Consider the following 22,856-nt stretch of genomic DNA (forward strand, 5'->3'; position numbering starts at 1 on the left):
TGAAAATGATTATGAATCAAACAGAGTTATCTCACAAGGAGGCAAATACACCTGCTATGGATGGAGAAGAGAACCAGATGTCATCACACCTGATAGTAATGCAGTCGTCATTGAGGAAACTGGTGAGTTTAGTATTTTCTAATGGAATAAACAACCTACAGTCTTTATGTTCTTAAACAATGTCCACGGTGTGAAGGGAAAGTGATTGTTAGTCATGTTAGCCCAGTACCTCTCACTTTACTGAAAACAAAAGAAAAATGTTTAAATATCCTTCATCAGGTCAAGAATGGGCTACTGGTTTGACCTCCTTCACTTTGTTAACAGAAACAAAGAGTTGAGGATGCTTCCTTCATGCTGTTCAGTTTAATTTATCAATATCTGTATTAGGAGATTGTTCATGAGGTTTTCATTTTAACCAGATTTTAATTGGAACAAACTGTAAATTCTAATGTTATAAATGTGTTGATGTGTTTATAAAGGCCTTTTGACAAACCATTTAAAATAAAAAAAAACATCAGCCTGCATGTTCTTCCATATTATGTGTATATGTAGTTTGGTTTATGTATTATATGTACTAAATGATTTGACTTTTGAAATGTTTGCTGCAGAACAGAACAACATGCATTCACATAATTAATACAGGGATTATAACAGAAGATGATGGCATTTAATTTAAAAATAAAAAGCCTTTTTCTGGCATTTGACGCTTCGCTGGCTGGTGGTTTCATCTACTTACCTGGTTCTAGTCTGCCCGGATCCCCTTTACGTGAGGAGGCCGCGCCGGTCCCTCACATATCTGCTCAGTGTTTAATCCTGTTTGAATCCTAACTGTGTATTTTTTATGTCAACAGTTTCCAAAAGGGCCACTTTGACCCTTCAACCCAACTGGCCTCAGATATTCAGTGGTGAGACGATCACCCTCAGATGTGAGATCAAATATGGAGGAAACACTGAGTGGACGTATAAATGGTCACCAGACAACTTAAACAGACCTCCAACGTACAATGAATACAGGATTATCAGTGCTACTGAGGCTCACAGTGGAGAACACAGGTGTAAAGGAAGCAGAGACTCATATTACTCAACAGAGTGGAGTGACACCATCAAACTGACAGTATCATGTAAGTTGGGCTATCTGTCATTCATACTGAAAATGTCATGTTTTAATGTTTTCATTCATCTAAATTAAACTGCAGGAAACATTTCTCTCCAACAATAATGAAGTCTCTTAAATTAACTGAATGATTTTTTCTATTTATTTTTTTGTAGCATTGGAACAAAATAACTGAAAAGCAGCCAGTAATCAGAGTACAGTAGTTTTTCCATCAGAAATGACAAAAGCATCTCAAATAACTTCCAGGCTGGAATGATGCTGCACTTTAACACTGTTCTCCACAGTCAGAAGGTTCTGGCTGTGAAGGAAACATTTGGCCGACTGGTTGAGTTAACTCAGGTTAATCACAGTCAGGTTAGTTTAGATTGATCACTTGAGTCGTCTACATCTCCTGTAAGTGATAGTGTTAATGGTCGTCTGTGTTATGTGTTCACTCTGTGATAGACTGACAGTCTGTCCAGGATGTAACCTCGCTCTCATCAAATGTGAGCTGGGATAATCACCCTGTGACCCTGCAAAGGATAAGAGGCTACAGATCATTGATAATTAAACAGTTGTCTTTCAACAATGAAAAACCACAGTGAAAGTGTTCAACTTGGCTCTTCAACACTGAAACACAAGGTTTTACCTTCACAAATGTAACATTCAGTAGTTAGTCAGCTAATTCATTAAGAAACCCAGGAAAAGAGAGAGGGGCATGACATGAAGAGAGGTTTAAACTAATATGTGTCCAGTATTTATAAATTAATTCAGTGTTGATATTAATGCAAATTTAAGTCTTATAAGTCAAGTATTTCTCGTCTGTAGGGGCTGCACTATATAAACTGAAGTAAATCACAGTGACATTAATTTAACGTTTTATGTCTTTGTTCTAAATCAAACAGCAAACAGACCAAAGGCTGAACTGAGGGCTGATGACAGAGACATTCCTGTAGGGGGCAGTGTGACCCTGACCTGCTCTGTGAACCCATCATCAGCTGGTTGGAAATACTTCTGGCACAGAGGAGAGAAAACATCTGAACATCTGACCACTCAACTCTCAGCTGGACCAATCAGAGTCTCAGAGGAAGGAGTCTACTGGTGCAGAGGAGGAAGAGGAGAGACAGTTTACTACACAGAGTACAGTGATCCAATCACTATCAACAAAAAGGGTGAGTTTGGCATTTGTTTTAGAAACTGAATTTTAAAACATGTTGTATTTATATTTGTTGATTGATTAGAAAAAAGACATGATGTAGATTTAACTTTTTATTTTGTTTCCTTACTGTGAATTCTTGAACATGAATAGTTCACAACAAGGCTGTTGTGACTCTGCAGCCAAACTGGTCTGAAATATACAGAGGAGAGAGGATCACTCTCAGATGTGAGATCAAAGATGGAGGAGACACTGAGTGGGAGTATGAATGGGAAACAACCAGCTCAGAAAAACCTTCAAATCAAAATAAACAAACAATATGGTATGCTACTGAATCCCACAGTGGAGACTACGGGTGTAAGGGCAGAAACAAAAGTGCAAAGTCTTCAACAGATTGGAGTGATCCCTTCAAACTGACAGTATCAGACAGTAAGTCACATCATAAAAGGCTGTTTTGGTTCATATATATATATATTTTTTCAAAGTAAATCTTCAGTATGTACTGATTGTGCAGAATGTATCTGATCCACTATCAATACATGTTTTCATTCTGAAAACTCATTTTCCAACAGCACCCCGGCCTGTCCTCACTGTGTCTCCATCATGGCTGAGTGCTGGAGCCTCAGTAACTCTGAACTGCAGAGTTAAAGATCCATCTGCAGGATGGAGGTTCTACTGGTATAAGACTGATCCTGATATATCAAACAACTTCTACAGCTATGAGCTGCTACCTGGCAGCACCAATGGAACTAAACACGACTCCTACATTGTTCATGGACAGACACACACAGCAGGATATATGTGCAGAGCTGGAAGAGGAGATCCAGTGTCTTACACTGATTACAGTAAACTTAAGTTTGTCTGGTCTGCAGGTCAGTTTTTTTTCTGTCTCTTAAGAAACAGATGTTATATCAGCTCTGTGGTCTTATGATCTTTACTCTCTCACTAGCGTCAAGCTAAACCTCATGCTTTCCACCTTATTGGGTGGAATTTACTTGTTTCCTTCTGTCCTCACTCTTTAACCTGAAACATGTGATATGATATCTCGGCTAAAACTTTACTCATTTGCAGTAAGTACTCTAAGTCTGGATACTTAAGCAAGAGGTCAAAGTAGAAATCATAATTTTACCAAAATACTGAACTTTGTTGCAATAAAAACAAAACAAAGCTAAAGACTATTTGAATTGAGACATTTCATATCTAAAGATCTCTGTGCTCTGTTTGACCTCTTATCACATGTTGTTTTTCAGATTTTCACTCATCAGCGTCTCTCACAGTGAGTCCTGACAGAGCTCAACACTTCACCTCTGACTCTGTCTCACTGAGCTGTGAGGGAAACTCTACTGAGTGGAGAGTGAGATGGTTATCAACTGAGGACAGCTACCCATCAGACTGCTCCACCTGGGGGACAATGACTGGATCTACATGCAAACTAATAATTTACAGCCGCATTGATGCAGTGTACTGGTGTGAGTCTGGGTCAGGAGAGTTCAGCAACGCAGTCAACATCACTATACAGGGTATGATTTCATTACATTACACTTTTTTGCATATCAATTAATTGATTAATTACTTTGGAGAAACAAAATAATATTTATTCAAAATACATTAATAATTATTTAAAATAAACCATCCATTGTGTGTTGAGTACAGTACACTGACATTTTAAGAATTGTGCTCATTAGCTGGCTTAATGATATCTTAAGTAATTAATTGTTTTCAATTAATAAAAATAGTTAAGTATTCATTTAAACTGTGCTTTTAAACCTGTACTACATGTTAGCAGTGCCAGCTTCACCTCACTATGATGAGGACTGGATTCAGTATACAGCAGGTTTGTGTAGGTTTATGGGTCATCTGTACTTCAGTTTGTATGTCAGTGAACATGTTTAAAGGTCCAGTGTGTAGGATTTAGTGGCCTCTAGCAGTGATGTTTCACATTTAACCAACTGAATACCCCTCTCCCCACTTTTGGTTTCCAAGCAACTAGGAGTAAACTAGAAACATAAAAAACATGAAGGTCCTCTCTAGAGCCAGTGTTTGTTTTGTTCATTGTGATCTACTGTAGAAATATGGACCTGCTGTCTGTACAAATAAAAGACTCATTCTAAGGTGAAAGATAACATTCTTAATTCAGGTGATTGTGCACTAATTTAAACATTATGTATATTATATATTCCATTTCTGCCAATAGATCCCCCTAAATCCTACACACTGGACCTTTAAAGCACTGTGTGGTTTGTAGGACCCTGATGACACCTGTTGTTTATTTGGTAAAAGGTGACTTGTACAGTAGGAGACTCAAGGTGTTTGATAAAACATCAGATTTTATGATCACTGTTAAATCAGTGAGCAATAAGCAGAAGAAAAACATAGTATATATCTTTTCTCATCTCTCTACATCCACTCATTCTCAAGTTCCTCGACCAGCTGATCTCTGACTGAAACCTTGTATTCTTTGTCTGTTTAACAGATAAAAATATGATCCTGCTGAGTCCTGCCCATCCTGTGACTGAGGGAGACTCTGTTAGTCTGAGCTGCAAATTAAGAAGACAAACATTTGGCTCCACTGTGTTTTTCTATCACAATGAGAAACTGATTCAAAGTGACTCCAGATGGGAGTTAAATATCTCTGCAGTGTCAAAGTCAGATGAAGGATTCTACAAGTGTCAATACTCAAGACAAGAGTCAGCACAGAGCTGGATGTCAGTTCAGGGTGAGTAGGATTAAAACAGTTATTCCGTTTTCTTTATGTAAACTGTGTTTCTGTCTGAGGAAGAAACTTTGTATTTGTTTGTGTTTTTGTCTTTACTGTGGCTTAATGTAACACAACTGTCATATTTATTAAAGCACTTTGTAAATTCAGTTGTAGAAACATGCTATATAAGTTTATTAACAGTTGTTATTTGTTATTTATTGCAGTAGTGTCCAGGCCTGAAAGCTCTTCATTTCCTGTACTGTTGGTTGTTGGGCTGGTTTGTGGACTCGTTCTTCTTCTTCTTCTGCTCCTGTTGTATCGCTACAGACCTTCCAAGGGTGAGATCTTCTTCTTCTATTATTAGATGTTTGGTGTTCATGTTGAATTGAAATACACAGACATATTCTGGTCTGATGAGATAGAACAGCAGTACAACAACTTACAATACAAAACCATGTAACAACAAATCTTCATCTGTTTTACAGATACATGCTTCAAGAGGTTGGTGCAAAACTGTTTTGTCACATTTTGAACATAACAGCAAGACATTCAATGTTCCTGTTTATTAAATGTTTTGTGTTTGCTTCATGTTTTAGGCCAATCCAGTCTGAGAGCTCCAACACAGAAAGAAACGACTCTCTTCTCCATGGTGAGCATTAGAAATAATCTTATATACAAAATATATTTATAAAATTATACAAATACAAATTATATATATATACATATATATATATATATATATAGATGACTCTGACTTGTGGCTTGTTTTCTCTGCTCTGTAGGTGATGTCTGTCTGTATGAATCAGTCAAACACTCTGAAGACACTGAAAATGGTACAGTTTACACCTTTTATTAACATGCATTGCAGAAACACCCTGTTAAGTTTAAAAGAAAAGATATATGGTTGACAAAAGTGAAGGCAAAACATCTTGAACTGCTGGTTAGCATTTAGCTCAAAGCATTGCTTTACCTCCAGCCTGAGAGGTGTGTTAGCATCGCTTTAGACAATTTCCTTATTATCAGTTTGGGTTGTGAACATATCACCTTTGATGACACGTGACTATTAATGATGTAGTTACTTTGAAAATGTGTCTTTTACATCAAGTATCTACATCACTGTGTCTGCAGCACATGTGTCATCATTGCTGTCTAGATGTGCCATATGTTCTACTCTGGATCATGTACTGTTTCTGAATCTATTGAGGTTCTGCAGTGAACGTTAGAAATGCAACCACTGCATGAATTAAGAGAACTGGTCCCAAGTGATCGATATAAAATCCTGTAACTTAATATGTACATTTCAGTTGCAGCTGGATCCCAGGATGTCACATATTCTTCAGTTGAATTTAAACACGTTGGGAAGAAGGGTGAGTTCTCTAAATAAAGGCAATAAATAGAAATATGTTTAGTGTAAAAAGTATTGATTTATTTTCTTTTTGTATGGATTCATGTGATCGTCTTCACAGGGAAGCAACATACACCAGAGGAGACATCAATTTACTCTGATGTGAGGACAGGAGCTGCAGGTACAGTCAGTTACAACAGTCATGTTCAAAGTCTGGTTTGAAATGTTGCATATCATTTTACTGGAGGTGATTATTTGTTGTTACTTGTTGTTACATGTAATCTTGGTCACCTTGGGTAAGTAGTAAAAACTACCACTAGGTGTCACCAGAGTTGTAAATCTCACACAACTTATCTGGCCTTTCACACTCTGGGGTTTTTTCTAAGTTTGACTTTTTCAAAGACAGAATGTGGTTGTTAATTTATGTTTTCTGTAATTTGTTTAAAATATATAAACAAGAACAACAACAAAATAAACAAAAGACACAGCAGCTGAGGTGTTGGTGTTGTGAAGAGAACTAATTTGGAAATATTTAGATTTTCATTTAAACATCAGACGCTGCTGTATTGTCATGAAATAAACACAAGAAGATCCAAAATGTATTTTATTTGTATTCTACCTGTCAGTCCATCTGTTCATCCATCCAGCCGTACAGGGCCGTAGTGTTTACGTCTGTGGAGCAAACAAATCCTAACATCTGCCCTCTGTTTCAGACGACAATCTGTTGTATGCCCAAGTCTTCAGCCACGATAAAGGCAAGAAGAAGAAAGGTCAGTAAAGTCTGCATCCACCTGCAGTCGTTATCATCCAACATGTTGGTCTTGGTTCAGCTGTTTGTTGTCACTTATTGTTTTTATGCTTCATATTTCTTTTGAGTAATGTATTGTTTATTATCTGCATTGCTTAAGAACAATTTATTTTATTTCATACATAACTTATTCTGTAAAAATGTAAACTGCTCCAGTGGAGACGTTAACACTGACAATGTTCATGTCTCATCTCCATTTATAGGAAAATCAGCTCCTGCAGCAACTGATGAAACTGTTTATTCTGAAGTCAAAGCGGGATCATCTCTCGGTAATAATGCTGCCGTATAATGTCCATACTGTGACGACATCTTCCACAGCTGATTAAATGGATAAAAGCCAGATTAACATGTCAGAAAGCATCTTGAGTGACCCAGTACTTTTGGGTTTTTTTTGTTTTTCTTCCAGGTCTGTAAGGAGAGAGGAGAGGAGGAAGAGGACAATTGTTGATGCGGTTCCCTTAAATTAGCCGAGGTCACTGCTCACCCCATGTCAGATTGTTACTGACACAAGTTCACGTCAGGTCACATCATAACTCACACATATTCTGAGGTGTAATAATATGTAAGGCCAAAAGATAATGTCAGTATATAAGGTGAGTGATGGCTATGCAAGGTGGAAAGGTAACGATTATATGTGAGGTCAAAGGTAATGAACACAGTTTGTGTTACAGTTGGCAGCATTTCATTAGACTGCTATAGAAATATGAGACATGCTCAGTATTCTGTACAGTTAATTTGTTAGCAGATTGTGTAAAATAATGGCTTCATATGGATTTTATTATTGTCTCTTTTAGCACAAGACTACTGAAGCAAAATCCCTGTTTTATTTACGCTCTTCATCATTACTTTTCATTTTTACAGTTGTGTTGTCACCTTTTTTTTTTGTTAAGTGTTTGTAGGAAACATTGAATGTAACTTTGATACAACATGTTTGAGCTTGTGTAGCAGGGCACCAGCTTTAGAGTCAGCATGTTTGTTAAGTGTTAGATCCAGGATAGACGTCAACACTTCCTCTTGATAGAAGTAATAATCTGCTATCAAACAACATCTCCTATTGCATGTATCGCCATTTTTAAGTTAACTGAGAGGTATTGTGTGTATTTTTTCACCTCAAAGTATCTTATATTTATCGTATTTTAAAATCTTGTGAATATTTTATACATCAATAAACAGTTTGTTTCAGCAGTCAGCTGTCAGTTGTGTTTTTTATTCCTTTTTTGACTGCACAGCCAAACTGCCACAGAGCCCTGCAGCAATGATCATGTCCCTTAATGTCAGTGTATGTCTTAAAGTTTTTATCTTTTTCATCCAAACATCCTGGTGGTTCAGATTTGGAAACTTCAAGATATCTATGTAATTTGTACACAAGATAGATAGATAGATAGATAGATAGATAGATAGATAGATAGATGCAAAGTGCAAATACTGTACAAATATAAAAACAGTAAGAGCAATAAAGTACTATATACAATAACATACACTATGTAACTTCAGTGAGAGGGTAGAATCACAGTGTTGTATACATGTTTATTCAACATACAAGTTTTCAACACATAACATTGTTATGACGTAATGAGTTTTGTTTGTAGTTAGCACCTACATTACATCTGACAGTTTGTTACACACCTGAGATTTACAACAGTGTTGTTGCACTCAGAAACTGTGGGGGGGCGCCAAATCACACAAAATTCCAATTTTCTACATAACGTTGCTGTAATTTGTATTTTCTGTCATGGTTTTAGTTGTGGTTTTGTAGTTTCCTCTTTTATTTTGAAGTTCTGCCCTCATGTGTCCTGCTTAACTTTCAATTCCTTCCTTTGTGTGGTTTCCTGCCCTTTTCCTGTTCACCTGTGTCCTATTAGTTCATCAGCCCTTGTGTATATGGTCTGTGTGCTTCCTGCTGTCTTTGTCAGTTCGTCTGTTCAGTCTCCTGTCTTGTTCTGCTCTGTTCCTGTCTCCTAGTTTCATGTCCCTGTCAAGTCTCTCTGGTCTTTATTCCCCATGTCATTCTTGGTTTGTACCCTTGCCTTTTGATTTAATACTTTTGGTTGGTACTTTGCTTTTATTGGTTTGAACGTTGTTAAGCTTTTGTAGTTCGTCTTTGTATTTTGTATTTTTTGGATCTGGATCTCAGCTGTCATCAAAGTTTGCTTGTTGTCCTTTACCTGCCGGCTTGTGTGTCTTGCGTTTGGGTCCCATTCTGTGTAACGAGACATTTTCTGTCTTCTGGAATGTGGACATGCCAAAACATACAAATCTAATACTCATGAAATATCTATTCACAAAAATGATTCAATAATTGGGGTGGCTGTAGCTCAGTGGGTAGAGCAGGTGACCGAACCCCGGCTCCCCTGGGCGGAACCGAGCCACATGCCGAAGCATCCTTGAGCAAGATGCTGAACCCCGAAATTGCTCCTGATGTGCAGTTGGCACCAGGGCGGCAGTGGCTCAGTCAGTAGAGACTTGGCTTGAGGACCAGAGGGTGGCCAGTTCAAGTCCAGCTACAGACCACAATATGGAAGTGGACTGGTAGCTGAAGAGGTGCCATTTCACTTCCTGGGTTACTGCAGAGGTGCCCTTGAGCAAGGCACCAAAACTCCCATGTGCTCCCCGGGCGCCTGACACGGCAGCCCACTGCTCCTAGTTTGCAGTGTGTGCACTTACCATGTGTGTAGCTAGTGATGGGTTAAATGCAGAGGACTAATTTCGGGTGTGTTTGCATGTTCCATGTAAAGATAACTGACAATAAAGATTCTTCTTCTTCTTCTTCTTGTGTGGCAGCCTCTGCCGTCAGAAAGGGCCCTGTGACGAACTGGCGACTCGTCCAGGGATATACCCTGTCCTTCGCCCATATGAAGACTGGGATTGGCTCCAGTAGCCCCGCAACCCCCTGAAAGGGGGGATAAACCGGCAACACTCCACAACCCTCACGGAAAAGCGGACAAGAAAATGAGATGAGATGAGATTCAATAATTCATTTGAAACTTTGCAGCAACACACACATTAAGACCAGACAGGTCACATAATTAAAAATAAGGTGAACTGCTCTAAAGAAGAAAATGATCAATTTTCTCCCATCCTCTTTCACACTGGCTGTCAATCGGACAGGCTGTCAATATATATGTATATATATATATATACACACACATACATACATACATACATATATGTGTATATATATGTATGTATGTATGTATGTATATATTATATATATATATATGTATGTATATATGTGTATGTGTTAGTTGCTCATCACCCTTCTTGAGGTCACTGTGGTGAAGGAAGCCTCCCTGCTTGGCCATATGGTCAACAGGCAAGTAGAGGTGTGGGTTCTTGTTTTTCACTTTGCTGAAGCTGAAGAAAGCTCCAGAATAAACCCTGAACTGAGAAGAAAGACTGCAAAGATTCCTAAAAGCTACAAGTCAGGCCCAGCCCTTTTCTGTATTAATACTCATTAATTTTGTAATCCTCCTCTTGTTATTTCATACATTTAAAGACTTTTGAAGACTTTTTGGCTTCACGCATCCCAACACTGCAGACTGCCACTGGACGCAACACCACCGGAGAACACATGCTGTGTGTGTCTTCTGTGGCCTCAGATAGGTCTGTCTGACAGTGGACTCATAAACCTGAAGAAGTGAGACCAGCTGCTTCACTGAACCCACTGTACAGTGGTCTTCATGTGGCTGTTTCCTGGAGACCATGGACCTGGAGCTTGCCATGCTCGGCGCTTTCCGAGAAGTTCGCCTCATCATCAGCACAGAAAAGTGTGAAATAACCATCTTCATGCGTTATGTCTCAGAGCTGCTGCAGAGCTAATTGTTAAATGTTAATTGCTTTTATTGATATTAATTAAGATTCCCCTTGTTGCGTTTTTAAATTGTTTTTGATAACAATCATTCATTCAGTCAGCAACAGTTTAATACCAACATTTACAATTCATTCATGCCTTATCATTGATCTGCTCTTGTTGTACATGCAGTATGTGCAAATGCATATATGTTAAGTGTTGCTTATTCATCATCCATGTCCCTGAGTAGCTCAATAAATATCAAAATAAGTTGTTGTATTTGTGTTTTATTTTAGGACAGAGGTGGTATTTGAATGTAACATTTTTTCCTTGACACAAACTTGTGCACAGAAATTAGTTAATATGTCTTTGCAGTTGGCAGGAAGTGTAAACGTGTTGTAAGAGTTACGTGGAAAAATGGAAGGAAGTTAAGACGCTTTATCAGATGATGACGTTGAAGAAAAATTCTGTTATCATTAACTTCTCTATTTGAAGAAGATATTTCTCGCAGAAGCAGACTGTTTGTGCCAGATGTGAAGATGGGCCACATTTTGCTCTGTGCGCTGGGGTTATTCTGTGAGTACATCTGTCACTTTTTTTATTGTTTGACTTTCAGTGTCAGACTCATTAACATGTTTGTTTTACACACATGAGCTCTGTTGCTGATTTAGCTTTTGCCACAATGCATGTACAGTATTTAGTCCAAGATATTGTAATGAATATGAGAGATCTTTTTATTTGTTTCTTTGCTCTGTGGTAGAATATCATCACAGAAACGTGTGACGCTGTCGATTGATAAGAAGCTGATGAAACTCCAGCTGGATTTTAAATACTTGTGATTATTGTCTAATCAACTTTACATCTTTATTTTAGTGCTGAGTACACTCCTCTACGGACATGCTAAAGGTGATCAATTGTTTTTTATCTGTTTACAAATATTTACTTATATTTTTTTTTCCCTGTTTATCACCTATTGTATCACTCTCACTGATCAGTTCCTCTTTCTGCCTCTTTTTTCATGTACGTATCATTGTACTCCATGTATCAATACACATTTTGCAATGACTACATTAATGCCTTCTTTCTGGTATGAGAGTTTTTTTCTAACTGTACAGGTTCGTTTGTTATTGTGTGTGTTTTATGTCAACAGTTCCCAACAGGGCCACTTTAATTCTTCAACCCAACCAGCCCCAGGTATTCATTGGTGAGAGGATCACCCTCAGATGTGAGATCCAGGGAGGTGGAGACACTGAATGGACATATGAATGGTCAAAGAACAATTTTGAAACACCGACAAGATACAATGAATCCAGGATTATCAGTGCTACTGAGGCTCACAGTGGAGAACACAGGTGTAAAGGCAGAAATGACTCATATTCCTCAACAGAGTGGAGTGACACCATCACATTGACAGTATTGTGTAAGTTGGACCATGTTTCATACATAATGACAATTTAATAATGCAGAAAAAGAGACAGGGTTATGACATGCAAGAGAGGTCCTTCACTAGGTTTAAACTGATATGTATTCAGTGTTCAAAAAATTCAGTGATAATATAAATGCAAATTTAAGTCTAACAATTCAAGTGTGTCTTACCTGTGTGAGCTGCACTCATTAATTGATTTCCTTTTTTATGTCTTTGTTCTAAATCAAACAGCAAACAGACCAAAGGCTGAACTGAGGGCTTATAACAGAGACATTCCTGTAGGGGGCAGTGTGACCCTGACCTGCTCTGTGAACCCATCATCATCTGGTTGGAAATACTTCTGGTACAGAGGAGAGAAACCCTCTGAACATCTGACCACTCAACTCTCAGCTGGACGAAGAATTGTCTCAGAGGAAGGAGTCTACTGGTGCAGAGGAGGAAGAGGAGAGCCAGTTTACTACACAGAGTACAGTGATCCAATCACTATCAACAAAAATGGTGAGTTTGGCATTTGTCTTGGAAACAGTATTAAAAAATGCTTGTTCTTTTCATAGTTATTGTTTGATAAAGCTAAAGACATTATGTTCGATGTAGATGTAACTTTTTGTCATTTTTGTTTCCTTACTGTGAATTCTTGAACATGAACAGTTCACAACAAGGCTGTTGTGACTCTGCAGCCAAACTGGTCTGAAATATACAGAGGAGAGACGATCACGCTCAGATGTGAGATCAAAGATGGAGGAGACACTGAGTGGGAGTATGAATGGAAAACAACCAGCAAAAGAAAACCTTCATATCAAATTGAACACAGTATTAGTTTTGCTTCTGCATCCCACAGTGGAGACTACAGGTGTAAGGGCAGAAAGAAAAGTGAAAAGTCTTCAACAGATTGGAGTTACCCCATCAAACTGACAGTATCAGACAGTAAGTCACATCACATTTCTTTCAAAGTGAAGATTATACAGCTCATTAAAAGGCTGTTTGTGTTCATATGTATTTTAAATGCAAATCTTCCAGTTTGTACATTGTATTTGATCCACTACAACTACATGTTTTAATTCTGAAAAATCATTTTCCAACAGAACTCCAGTCTTATCTCATTGCGTCTCCATCATGGCTGAGTGCTGGAGCCTCAGTAACTCTGAACTGCAGTGTTGAAGATCAATCTGCAGGATGGAGGTTCTACTGGTATAAGACTGTTCCTGTTCAATCAGATGACAGCTACAGCTATGAGCTGCTACCAGGCAGCAGCAGTGGGACTGAACAGGATTCCTACATTGTTCATGGACAGACACACACAGCCGGATATATGTGCAGAGCTGGAAGAGGAGATCCAGTGTCTTACACTTATTACAGTGAACCAAAGTTTGTCTGGTCTGCAGGTCAGTTTGTTTATATATATATATTATATCATCAGCTCTGTGTATCTATCTTCTGTCTGTGATGAACAAATGTTTTTAAGATACTGGAGAGATACTGACCTATCTTAATCGGTCCTTAATTAGTTAGTTAGTTAGTTAGTAATGCTGGAATGTGCTTTTATATTATAGAATGGCCTTTCTGTCGTTGGTGCTTTTATTTTGATATATTTACTTTTACTTCTGGGTCACCTGACTAGGTTTTCTCCATGTCTTTTTTCAAAAGGAAAAACAAAAAAAGGAATATCCAGAAAACATAATTGGGTCCGTTATATGAATTCAATATTCTTGTTTTTCATTTGAAAAAAAAAAATGAAATTTGATTTTGAATACCAAACAAACAAACAAAAAAAAAAAAACTGTCACTTCCACTTTTGTTGCAAGCATTTTAATTCTTCACAGTAACAAAGGAATTACCAAAAACCAAAAACAGACCGTTTGGTTGGGTATTTCATTTTTTGATTCCGACACGAAAAACATTTAATCTGTTTTTTGTTTCACAACAAAAAAACCAAAAACAAATGTACAGTTATTTCATTTTTAAATAACGAATTAATTAAGGATGATCTGATAATACCCAAACCAAGTTTATTGAGATGTTTGTCATAATCCTCAGCAATAAAAAATGAAAGCATAACACTAACTGAATTGAGGAATCTAAAGATCTCTGTGCTCTGTTTGACCTCTTATCACATGTTGTTTTTCAGATTTTCACTCATCAGCGTCTCTCACAGTGAGTCCTGACAGAGCTCAACACTTCACCTCTGACTCTGTCTCACTGAGCTGTGAGGGAAACTCTACTAAGTGGAGAGTGAAGAGGTTATCAGCTGAGGACAGCTTCTCAACAGACTGCTCAAGCTGGAGGACAATGACTGGATCAATATGCAAACTAAGCACTTACGGGCGCATTGATGCAGTGTACTGGTGTGAGTCTGGATCAGGAGAGCTCAGCAATGCAGTCAACATCACTGTACAGGGTATGATTTCACTACATTTGGTTTTTCTAATATAAATTATTTCAAACATCCCATTGTGTGTTTTGCCCAACACTCTGCTTCATGACCTCTCAAGTAATTGTGACTGTGATTTTAAACCTGTCCTACATGTTAGCAGTGCCAGCTTCACCTCACTATGATGAGGACTGGATGCAGTATACAGCAGGTTTGTGTAGGTTTAGGGGTCATTTTTACTTCAGTTTTTATGTCAGTGAACATGTTTAAAGGTCCAGTGTGTAGGATTTAGTGGCCTCTAGCAGTGAGGTTTCACATTCAACCAACTGAATACCCCTCTTCTCACTTTGTTTCCAAGCGACTAGGAGAAAACTAGAAACATAAAAAACATGAAGGTCCTCTCTAGAGCCAGTGTTTGTTTTGTTCACTGTGATCTACTGTAGAAATATGGAGGTGTCAATAATTCTTAATTCAGGTGATTGTGCACTAATTTAAACATTATATATTCCATTTCTGCCAATAGATCCCCCTAAATCCTGCACACTGGACCTTTAAAGCACTGTGTGGTTTGTAGGACCCTGCTAACACCTGTTGTTTATTTGGTAAAAGGTGACTTGTACAGTACGAGACTCAAGGTGTTTGATAAAACATCAGATTTTATGATCACTCTGTTAAATCAGTGAACAAAAAAAACCAAAAACGAATGCATATGTACTCATGCTGAAGTTCCTCGACCAGCTGATCTCTGACTGAAACCTTGTATTCTTTGACTGTCTTACAGATAAAAATATGATCCTGCTGAGTCCTGCCCGTCCTGTGACTGAGAGAGATCCTGTTAGTCTGAGCTGCAAATTAAGAAGACAAACATTTGGCTCCATTGTGTTTTTCTATCACAATGAGAAACTGATTCAAAATGACACCAGATGGGAGTTAAATATCTCTGCAGTGTCAAAGTCAGATGAAGGATTCTACAAGTGTCAACACTCAGGACAAGAGTCAGCACAGAGCTGGATGTCAGGTAAGGGTGAATTTAAAACAGTTAGTCTAAATTGTCTGTAGTAATAGACTAATGTCATGACACCTTAAATAACATCACCGTTGCATTTAATTGACACAACTGACTGACTGACACTAAATGACAACAGTCATAAACATTCGCAAAGACTCACTTACTGTTCATGAAAGGTGTCATATCAGCCTTATGCACACCTCTGCAAATAAAATGATATCAAACTTCATTATGTTATTCACACATATCACAAACATTATCATTGTGGCTTGCTGATAAATTTGCATGTTCCTACAGAGCTCTTTAAAGTATATTTGTTCCGACTGCTGTGTCAAGAGATAAGGAAAATGTCTCATGTTGTCTTCTCTCATTCAGCTTGCTTTTTGTAAATTTGGTAAATTTTCTCCTGGATAGTTACAGGTTCAAGGATATGACATCCATAATTAAACTAGTATGACTCCATTACGTATGAATTAATTTATTGTTAAAGTTAACAATATCAATCACTGCACGTTTGAGAAGTTTACAAATTCAAGTATTTCTAATTTTTCTTAACTGTATTGGCTGCACTATATAAACTGAAGTCAATCACAGTGACATTAATTTCCTTTTTTATGTCTTTGTTCTAAATCAAACAGCAAACAGACCAAAGGCTGAACTGAGGACTGATGACAGAGACATTCCTGTAGGGGGCAGTGTGACCCTGACCTGCTCTGTGAACCAATCATCATCTGGTTGGAAATACTTCTGGTACAAAGGAGAGAATACCTCTGAACATCTGACCACTCAACTCTCAGCTGGACGAATCAGAGTCTCAGAGGAAGGAGTCTACTGGTGCAGAGGAGGAAGAGGAGAGCCAGTTAACTACACAGAGTACAGTGATCCAATCACTATCAACAAAAAGGGTGAGTTTGACATTTGTTTTGGAAACAGAATTAAAAAATGTATGTTGTAATCATAATAATTGATTTATGAAGCTGAAGATATTATGATTTGATGAAGATCCAACTTTTTGTTGTTTTTGTTTCCTTACTGTGAATCCTTGAACATGAACAGTTCACAACAAGGCTGTTGTGACTCTGCAGCCAAACTGGTCTGAAATATACAGAGGAGAGATGATCACTCTCAGATGTGAGATCAAAGATGGAGGAGACACTGAGTGGGAGTATGAATGGAAAACAACCAGCTCAGAAAAACCTTCAAATCAAAATGAACACAGTATTAGATTTGCTGCTGAATCCCACAGTGGAGACTACAGGTGTAAGGGCAGAAAGAAAAGTGAAATGTCCTTAACAGATTGGAGTGATCCCTTCAAACTGACAGTATCAGACAGTAAGTCACATCACATTCCTTTCAAAGTGAAGATTATACAGCTCATTAAAAGGCTGTTTTGGTTCATATATATTTTTAAAGTAAAACTTCAGTATGAACTGATTGTGCAGAATGTATTTGATCCACTATCAATACATGTTTTCATTTCAAAAAATCATTTTCCAACAGAACCCCGGCCTGTCCTCACTGTGTCTCCATCATGGCTGAGTGCTGGAGCCTCAGTAACTCTGAACTGCAGCGTTAAAGATCAATTTACAGGATGGAGGTTCTACTGGTATAAGGCTCTTCCTGATCCATCAGATGACAACTACAGCTATGAGCTGCTGCCTGGCAGCAGCAGTGGGACTAAACAGGATTCCTACATTGTTTATGGACAGACACACACAGCAGGATATATTTGCAAAGCTGGAAGAGGAGATCCAGTGTCTTACACGTATTACAGTGAACCGAAGTTTGTCTGGTCTGGAGGTCAGTTTGTTTCATGTTATATCATCATGTCAGAATTTCTTTTTTTACACAAAAAACAAATGACACTTTGTTTTTCGTACATTTGATTTTACCCAAAAATAGGGAATTAATAAAATGGGCCAAGGGCAAAATTTGATTTTCATATATAATTTCTCCGATTTTGTGTGACTATAATGACTCACACAGTAGGTCTGGCTCATAAACTACTCTGTTTATGCCAGTTTATGAGCTGTAGATTTGCTGTTTTAACACAACAATTTTTTTGGCCCTTCCCGTGGTCTTCTTCTTCACCTCTCGGGGTCACTCATCCTCCTTTGCTTTGTCTGCAGTGTCTCTGTGCTTGTTGGGTAGAGCGGACAGGTCGGGTGATGGAGCAATGGCAGGGCAGCCCATCTCCGCTATCTGGCCTGTTCGCTGTGGTGCCGAAGTCAACTCAATTCAACTGCATCAGCTCTTTAGCTAGCATTAACCCCAGACATCCACTGAACACACAGTCAGGAAAAAGCATGTTAGATAGGTAATTCTTGGTCTGATTAAACAGTAAATGCATTGGTTTGTAAAAACAACCAGCCAGCTGCAGAGTTGATGCTACAGATTATGAGCCACCTGCCCCACCACTACAGCAAACAGGCCAGATGGAAGAGATGGGCTGCCCTGCCACTGCTCCGCCACCCGGCCTGTCCGCTCTACCCAACCAGCCCAGAGACACTGCAATTGGAGGACGGCCCTGACAGGAGCAGCAAAAGGCCGGGAGAAGGGCCTAAAAGATCAGTGTGTTTATCCGCAAAGCTACAGGTCACAAACTGCCATAAACAGGGCAGTTTCTGAACCATAAGACATCATTTGCTCATTTTCTGTTTTTCGATTCTCAATTGAACATCAAATAAACGAATGACACACCTTGCTGCAACGTTTGCACTAATCCTCAGCAATAAAGAATTAAAGCAAAGGAATATTTGAATTATGGAGTTTATAATCTGGAGATTTCTGTGCTTTGTTTGACCACTTACCACATGTTGTTTTTCAGATTCTCACTCATCAGTGTCTCTCACAGCGAGTCCTGACAGAGCTCAACACTTCATCTCTGATTCTGTCTCACTAAACTGCGAGGGAAACTCTGGTGAGTGGAGAGTGAAGAGATTAGCCATGGACAGCCGCCTTTCAGACTGCACCAGCTTTGGGACAATGATTCGATCCACATGCAGTCTACACACTGTCAGGCGAAGTGATGCAGTGTACTGGTGTGAGTCCGAATCAAGAGAGTTCAGCAACGCAGTCAACATTACAATACAGGGTACGATTTCATTACATCTTCTTTTTATTATTTAAAATTGTTCAAACATCCTATTGTGTGTTGAGGAATACAGTTGACTGATATTTAAGAGTTTTGCCCAACACTGCCTAATGATCTCTTAACTAATTGATTAAAATGAATGAAAATAGTTACATATTTAATTAAACTGTGATTTGATTTGTGATAGATAGATAGATAGATAGATAGATAGATAGATAGATAGATAGATAGATAAAAGGTATATATCTATTTTTATCATTGCTTAAGTATTTTCTCGAGCAGCTGATCTCTGACTGAAACCTCGTTTTCTTTAACTGTTTCACAGATACAAATATGATCCTGCTGAGTCCTGCCCGTCCTGTGACTGAGGGAGAGTCTGTTAGTCTGAGCTGTTATTTGAGAGGACAAACATTTGGCTCCATTGTGTTTTTCTATCACAATGAGAAACTGATTCAAAATGACACCAGAAGGGAGTTAAAAATGTCTTCAGTGTCAAAGTCAGATGAAGGATTCTACAAGTGTCAACACTCAAGAAAAGACTCAGCACAGAGCTGGATGTCAGTTCAGGGTGAGTTGAGGAGTACAGGACACTGACATATTACTGTAAGAGTTTTGTCTAACACTGCTTCATGATCTCTCAAGTAATAAAATGTTTTCAATTAAAGGATAACTACCGTTTTTTACAACCTGGACCTTATTTCTAGCAAAATATATGGTCATTTACTCACCCAGATAACTTTGGTGTCATTTGAAGTCGTTCGGACGAAATTAGATCCAGTGTAGCGCTGATATATCCATATAATGCGAGTGACGGGGCATCGACACACAGCCTCTATAACGCATTATCTGCCACGAAACTAGTTCATTTCACCAATATTTTGTTACGATATGCTAGTGCTATTCCCCTCTGAGTCCGGGCTCGTCCGTTATCAACATCCGGGGTCAAACTAGCAGTAGCAGCTACAGGTAAACAAGCTGGGCTGTCGCGGGTGCGTGGGCAGCTCAGAGACGACATCTTCCAGGTCAGAGGTAGTAGGTCAACCTACAGACCCCGGATGTTGACAGCAGACGAGTCCGGATATGGATATGCCGGCGCTACACTGGATCTAATTTCGTCCGAACAACGCCAAATGACACCAAAGTTATCTGGGTGAGTAAATGACCATATATTTTGCTAGAAATAAGGTCCAGGTTGTAAAAAACGGTAATTTTCATTTAATGAACATAGTTAGAATTCAAACTAGTTTTAGTTTCAGATAACTTCACCTGTTGGATTCAGCACTTTGTAAATTCAGTTTTAGAAACATGCTGTGATACAAGTTCATTAACACTTCATTTTTACTATATATTGCAACAGGGCCTGAAACATTTCCTGTACCGTTGATTATTGGGCTGGTTTGTGGAGTCGTTCTTGTTGTTCCTCTGCTTGTGTTGTTTTTCTACAAAGCGTGCAAGGGTGAGACCTTCTTCTTCTATTATTATTTATTTTTTTACTAATTATTCAAATACACACACATACTCTGATCTCATGAGATAGAATAGCAGTATAACAACCATCTAACAACACATGTCTTTTTCACAGATTTATGCTTTGACAGGTAGGTGCAACACTCTCTCATCTCATTTTGAACTTAACATCAACACATGTTTTTGTTCCTACTTAAATGTATTGTATCTGATACGTGTCGTAGACCAGTCCAGTCTGAGAGCGCCAACAGGGATTGTGTGGACTACGAGAATGATAATTACTCTGCTCTTCTCCATGGTAAGCAGTTAAACTAATCTTTATGTTTTAGATAATATATATTTTAAATAATCAAAACATCTGAGGATGTTTAATTAGTTACAAATTGTCTTGACTTTTATTTCTCTGTAGGTGATGTTTGTCTCTATGAAACAATCAGAGGCCGTCAAGAAGCTGAACATGGTACAACTGATGCCTCGACAATCCTTTAACTTTTAAAATATATTTACATTTCAAATTGGACCAATGATGTTTCATATTCTTTGATTGAGCTTTAAAAAAAACTGCTAAAAAGAGTGAGTACTTTATTTTATGTGGTGAGAATTACATGCAATAGTTGAGAACTCTTTGTAGGCCAGCAGTGTCTAAACAAAGTACAGGAAGTTGGTTTTCATGCATTCAGCTTATTTTTTCTACAGTGGCAGATGACGAACCAGAAGACAGCACTGTTTACATGAATGTACAGATGAGATCAGCTGCAGGTACAGTCAAGTACCACAGACAGTACTAAATGTAAATATAATACCACCGTGATAGTTGTATTCAAACAATTCAAACTCAAAATCGCTTTTTCCTTTGCTTTTCCTTTCAGGTCAATAAAGAAATCTGTATCAACAAAACCAATGGAGCGGACGACAACATGAAAGATGATATCTGTGAATTTGCAGCTTCTAATGTAATCACTGTGTGCAACAGTGCTGTTCAAATATCAGACAGTATTTTGTAAAGTCAGTCTAATAGCTGGTCATTTAAGAGAAATATATCATATTGTTTGATTTTTCAACATATGTCATATATAATAAGTGTTTGTGTTCTGTATTTCTTCTTTGGTGTATCATACTGCCACTTTATTTCTTTTTTAAAAACTCCTGTAGACACTGTTATGCAACTATAAACTCACCATCTTTTGTAGTTTTTGATTGATTGAATATTTGAACATTTATAACATTTTATATTATATATATTTAATAGTTTTGTTTGATCTGGATGGATTTATGTTTTGTTGTATATTTTTTAACAGTTTGGTTGACCACTTTATGCATCTGTAGCAGAACATGTTATCATTTTGATCTTATGAAACTCAAACTCTGCTTCAAAAGCTGCTCATTTACAGGATTCTGCTCTGCTATCTGATGAGTTTTGGTAATAACTTTTTTCAGATAATGACATGAGGAAATGCACGTACCACATGAGTGTACATCCACTCTTGTAATGTTTATATGTTTAGTGCTCCTTAATAATCATCCATGTCGCTGAGTAGTTCAATAAATATCAAATGAAGTTGTTTGTATTTGTGTTTTCTTTTAGGACAGAGGTGGAGGTCAATGTCATCAGAATTTACAACGTTCAGATATATGACTGATTCATTTGATGTGAATAATCTTCCTCTGAATTGATTAATCAGTTGATGAGTTAATTGGTGGAGGTGGTGACCTTTCTAACAAGAGTTTAATTATATCTCATATACTTTGTGGTGAGAACGCTAAAAAGGGAATATAACTATGATATTACTTAAAGTTGAAGAGTCTCTTCATATTTGTGCAACAACTTACTGTACATAATGGAGGGGGTCCCTGTGTCCCCATACCAGGTGACGTTCTTTCCTATTTCACCGATTCTTATACCATATTTTAATGTGACATTTTATCCTCGACACAAACTTTTGCACGGAAATGAGTTGATTTGTCTTGCAGTTGGCAGGAAGTGTGAGCGTATTTTAAGAGTTACGTGGAAAAACAGAAGGAAGATAAGACACTTTATCAGATGATGACGTTGAAGAGAAATTCTGTTATCATTAACTTCTCTATTTGAAGAAGATATTTCTCACAGAAGCAGTGTTTGTGCCAGATGTGAAGATGGGCCACATTTTGCTCTGTGCGCTGGGGTTATTCTGTGAGTACATCTGTCACTTTTTTCATTTTTTGACTTTCAGTGTCAGACTCATTAACATGGTTGCTTTACACACATGAGCTCTGTTGCAAAGTTGGCTTTTGCCACAATGCATGTACAGTTTTTAGTCCAAGATATTGTAATGAATATGAGAGATCTTTTTATTTGTTTCTTTCCTCTGTGGTAGAATATCATCACAGAAATGTGTGATACTGTCGATTCTTCAGATGCTGATGAAACTTCAGCTGGATTTTAAATACTTGTGATTATTGTCTCATCAACTTTTCATCTTTATTTCAGTGCTGAATACACTCCTCTACGGACATGCTGAAGGTGATCAATGTTCTTTTATCTGTTTTTAAATATTTACTCTTCATATTGCTTTCAAAGTGAAGATTATACAGCTCATTAAAAGGCAGTTTTGGTTGTCATATA

The 22,856-nt window shown here is 37.9% G+C and overlaps 2 protein-coding genes across 2 annotated transcripts; both read left to right on the forward strand.

Moving 5' to 3' along the window:
* Window positions 1-286: 286 nt before the first annotated feature.
* On the forward strand, window positions 287-8,285 carry LOC311251247 (Fc receptor-like protein 5; the record flags this gene model as incomplete). Its single annotated transcript, XM_084343625.1, has 16 exons — window positions 287-356; window positions 852-1,121; window positions 1,999-2,265; window positions 2,403-2,678; window positions 2,822-3,121; window positions 3,500-3,769; window positions 4,723-4,965; window positions 5,172-5,285; window positions 5,433-5,448; window positions 5,544-5,596; window positions 5,730-5,780; window positions 6,252-6,314; window positions 6,414-6,473; window positions 7,006-7,062; window positions 7,304-7,369; window positions 7,507-8,285. 16 exons carry the CDS (start codon window positions 287-289, stop codon window positions 7,512-7,514), a joined length of 2,184 nt encoding a protein of 727 aa, XP_084199751.1. The 3' UTR covers window positions 7,515-8,285.
* A 10,382-nt stretch (window positions 8,286-18,667) lies between these two features.
* LOC311252173 (uncharacterized protein) lies at window positions 18,668-21,328 on the forward strand. The gene is made up of 8 exons (XM_084345096.1): window positions 18,668-18,787; window positions 19,113-19,355; window positions 20,145-20,243; window positions 20,370-20,385; window positions 20,479-20,552; window positions 20,664-20,714; window positions 20,951-21,013; window positions 21,124-21,328. Exons 1-8 carry the CDS (start codon window positions 18,679-18,681, stop codon window positions 21,129-21,131), a joined length of 663 nt encoding a protein of 220 aa, XP_084201222.1. The 5' UTR covers window positions 18,668-18,678; the 3' UTR covers window positions 21,132-21,328.
* Window positions 21,329-22,856: the final 1,528 nt, after the last annotated feature.

Source organism: Pagrus pagrus (genome assembly GCF_965226575.1).
Source record: "Pagrus pagrus genome assembly, chromosome: 22".
Lineage (NCBI taxonomy): Eukaryota > Metazoa > Chordata > Actinopteri > Spariformes > Sparidae > Pagrus > Pagrus pagrus.

What these genes read in the sequence shown, in the direction of transcription:
- LOC311252173 (XM_084345096.1), top strand. Translation starts at nt 18,679, where the DNA reads ATGATTCGATCCACATGCAGTCTACACACTGTCAGGCGAAGTGATGCA. An exon ending in AGTCAACATTACAATACAGG is followed by an intron (nt 18,788 to 19,112) that starts GTACGATTTCAT and finishes ACTGTTTCACAG; the next exon opens with ATACAAATATGATCCTGCTG. An exon ending in TTACTCTGCTCTTCTCCATG is followed by an intron (nt 20,553 to 20,663) that starts GTAAGCAGTTAA and finishes ATTTCTCTGTAG; the next exon opens with GTGATGTTTGTCTCTATGAA.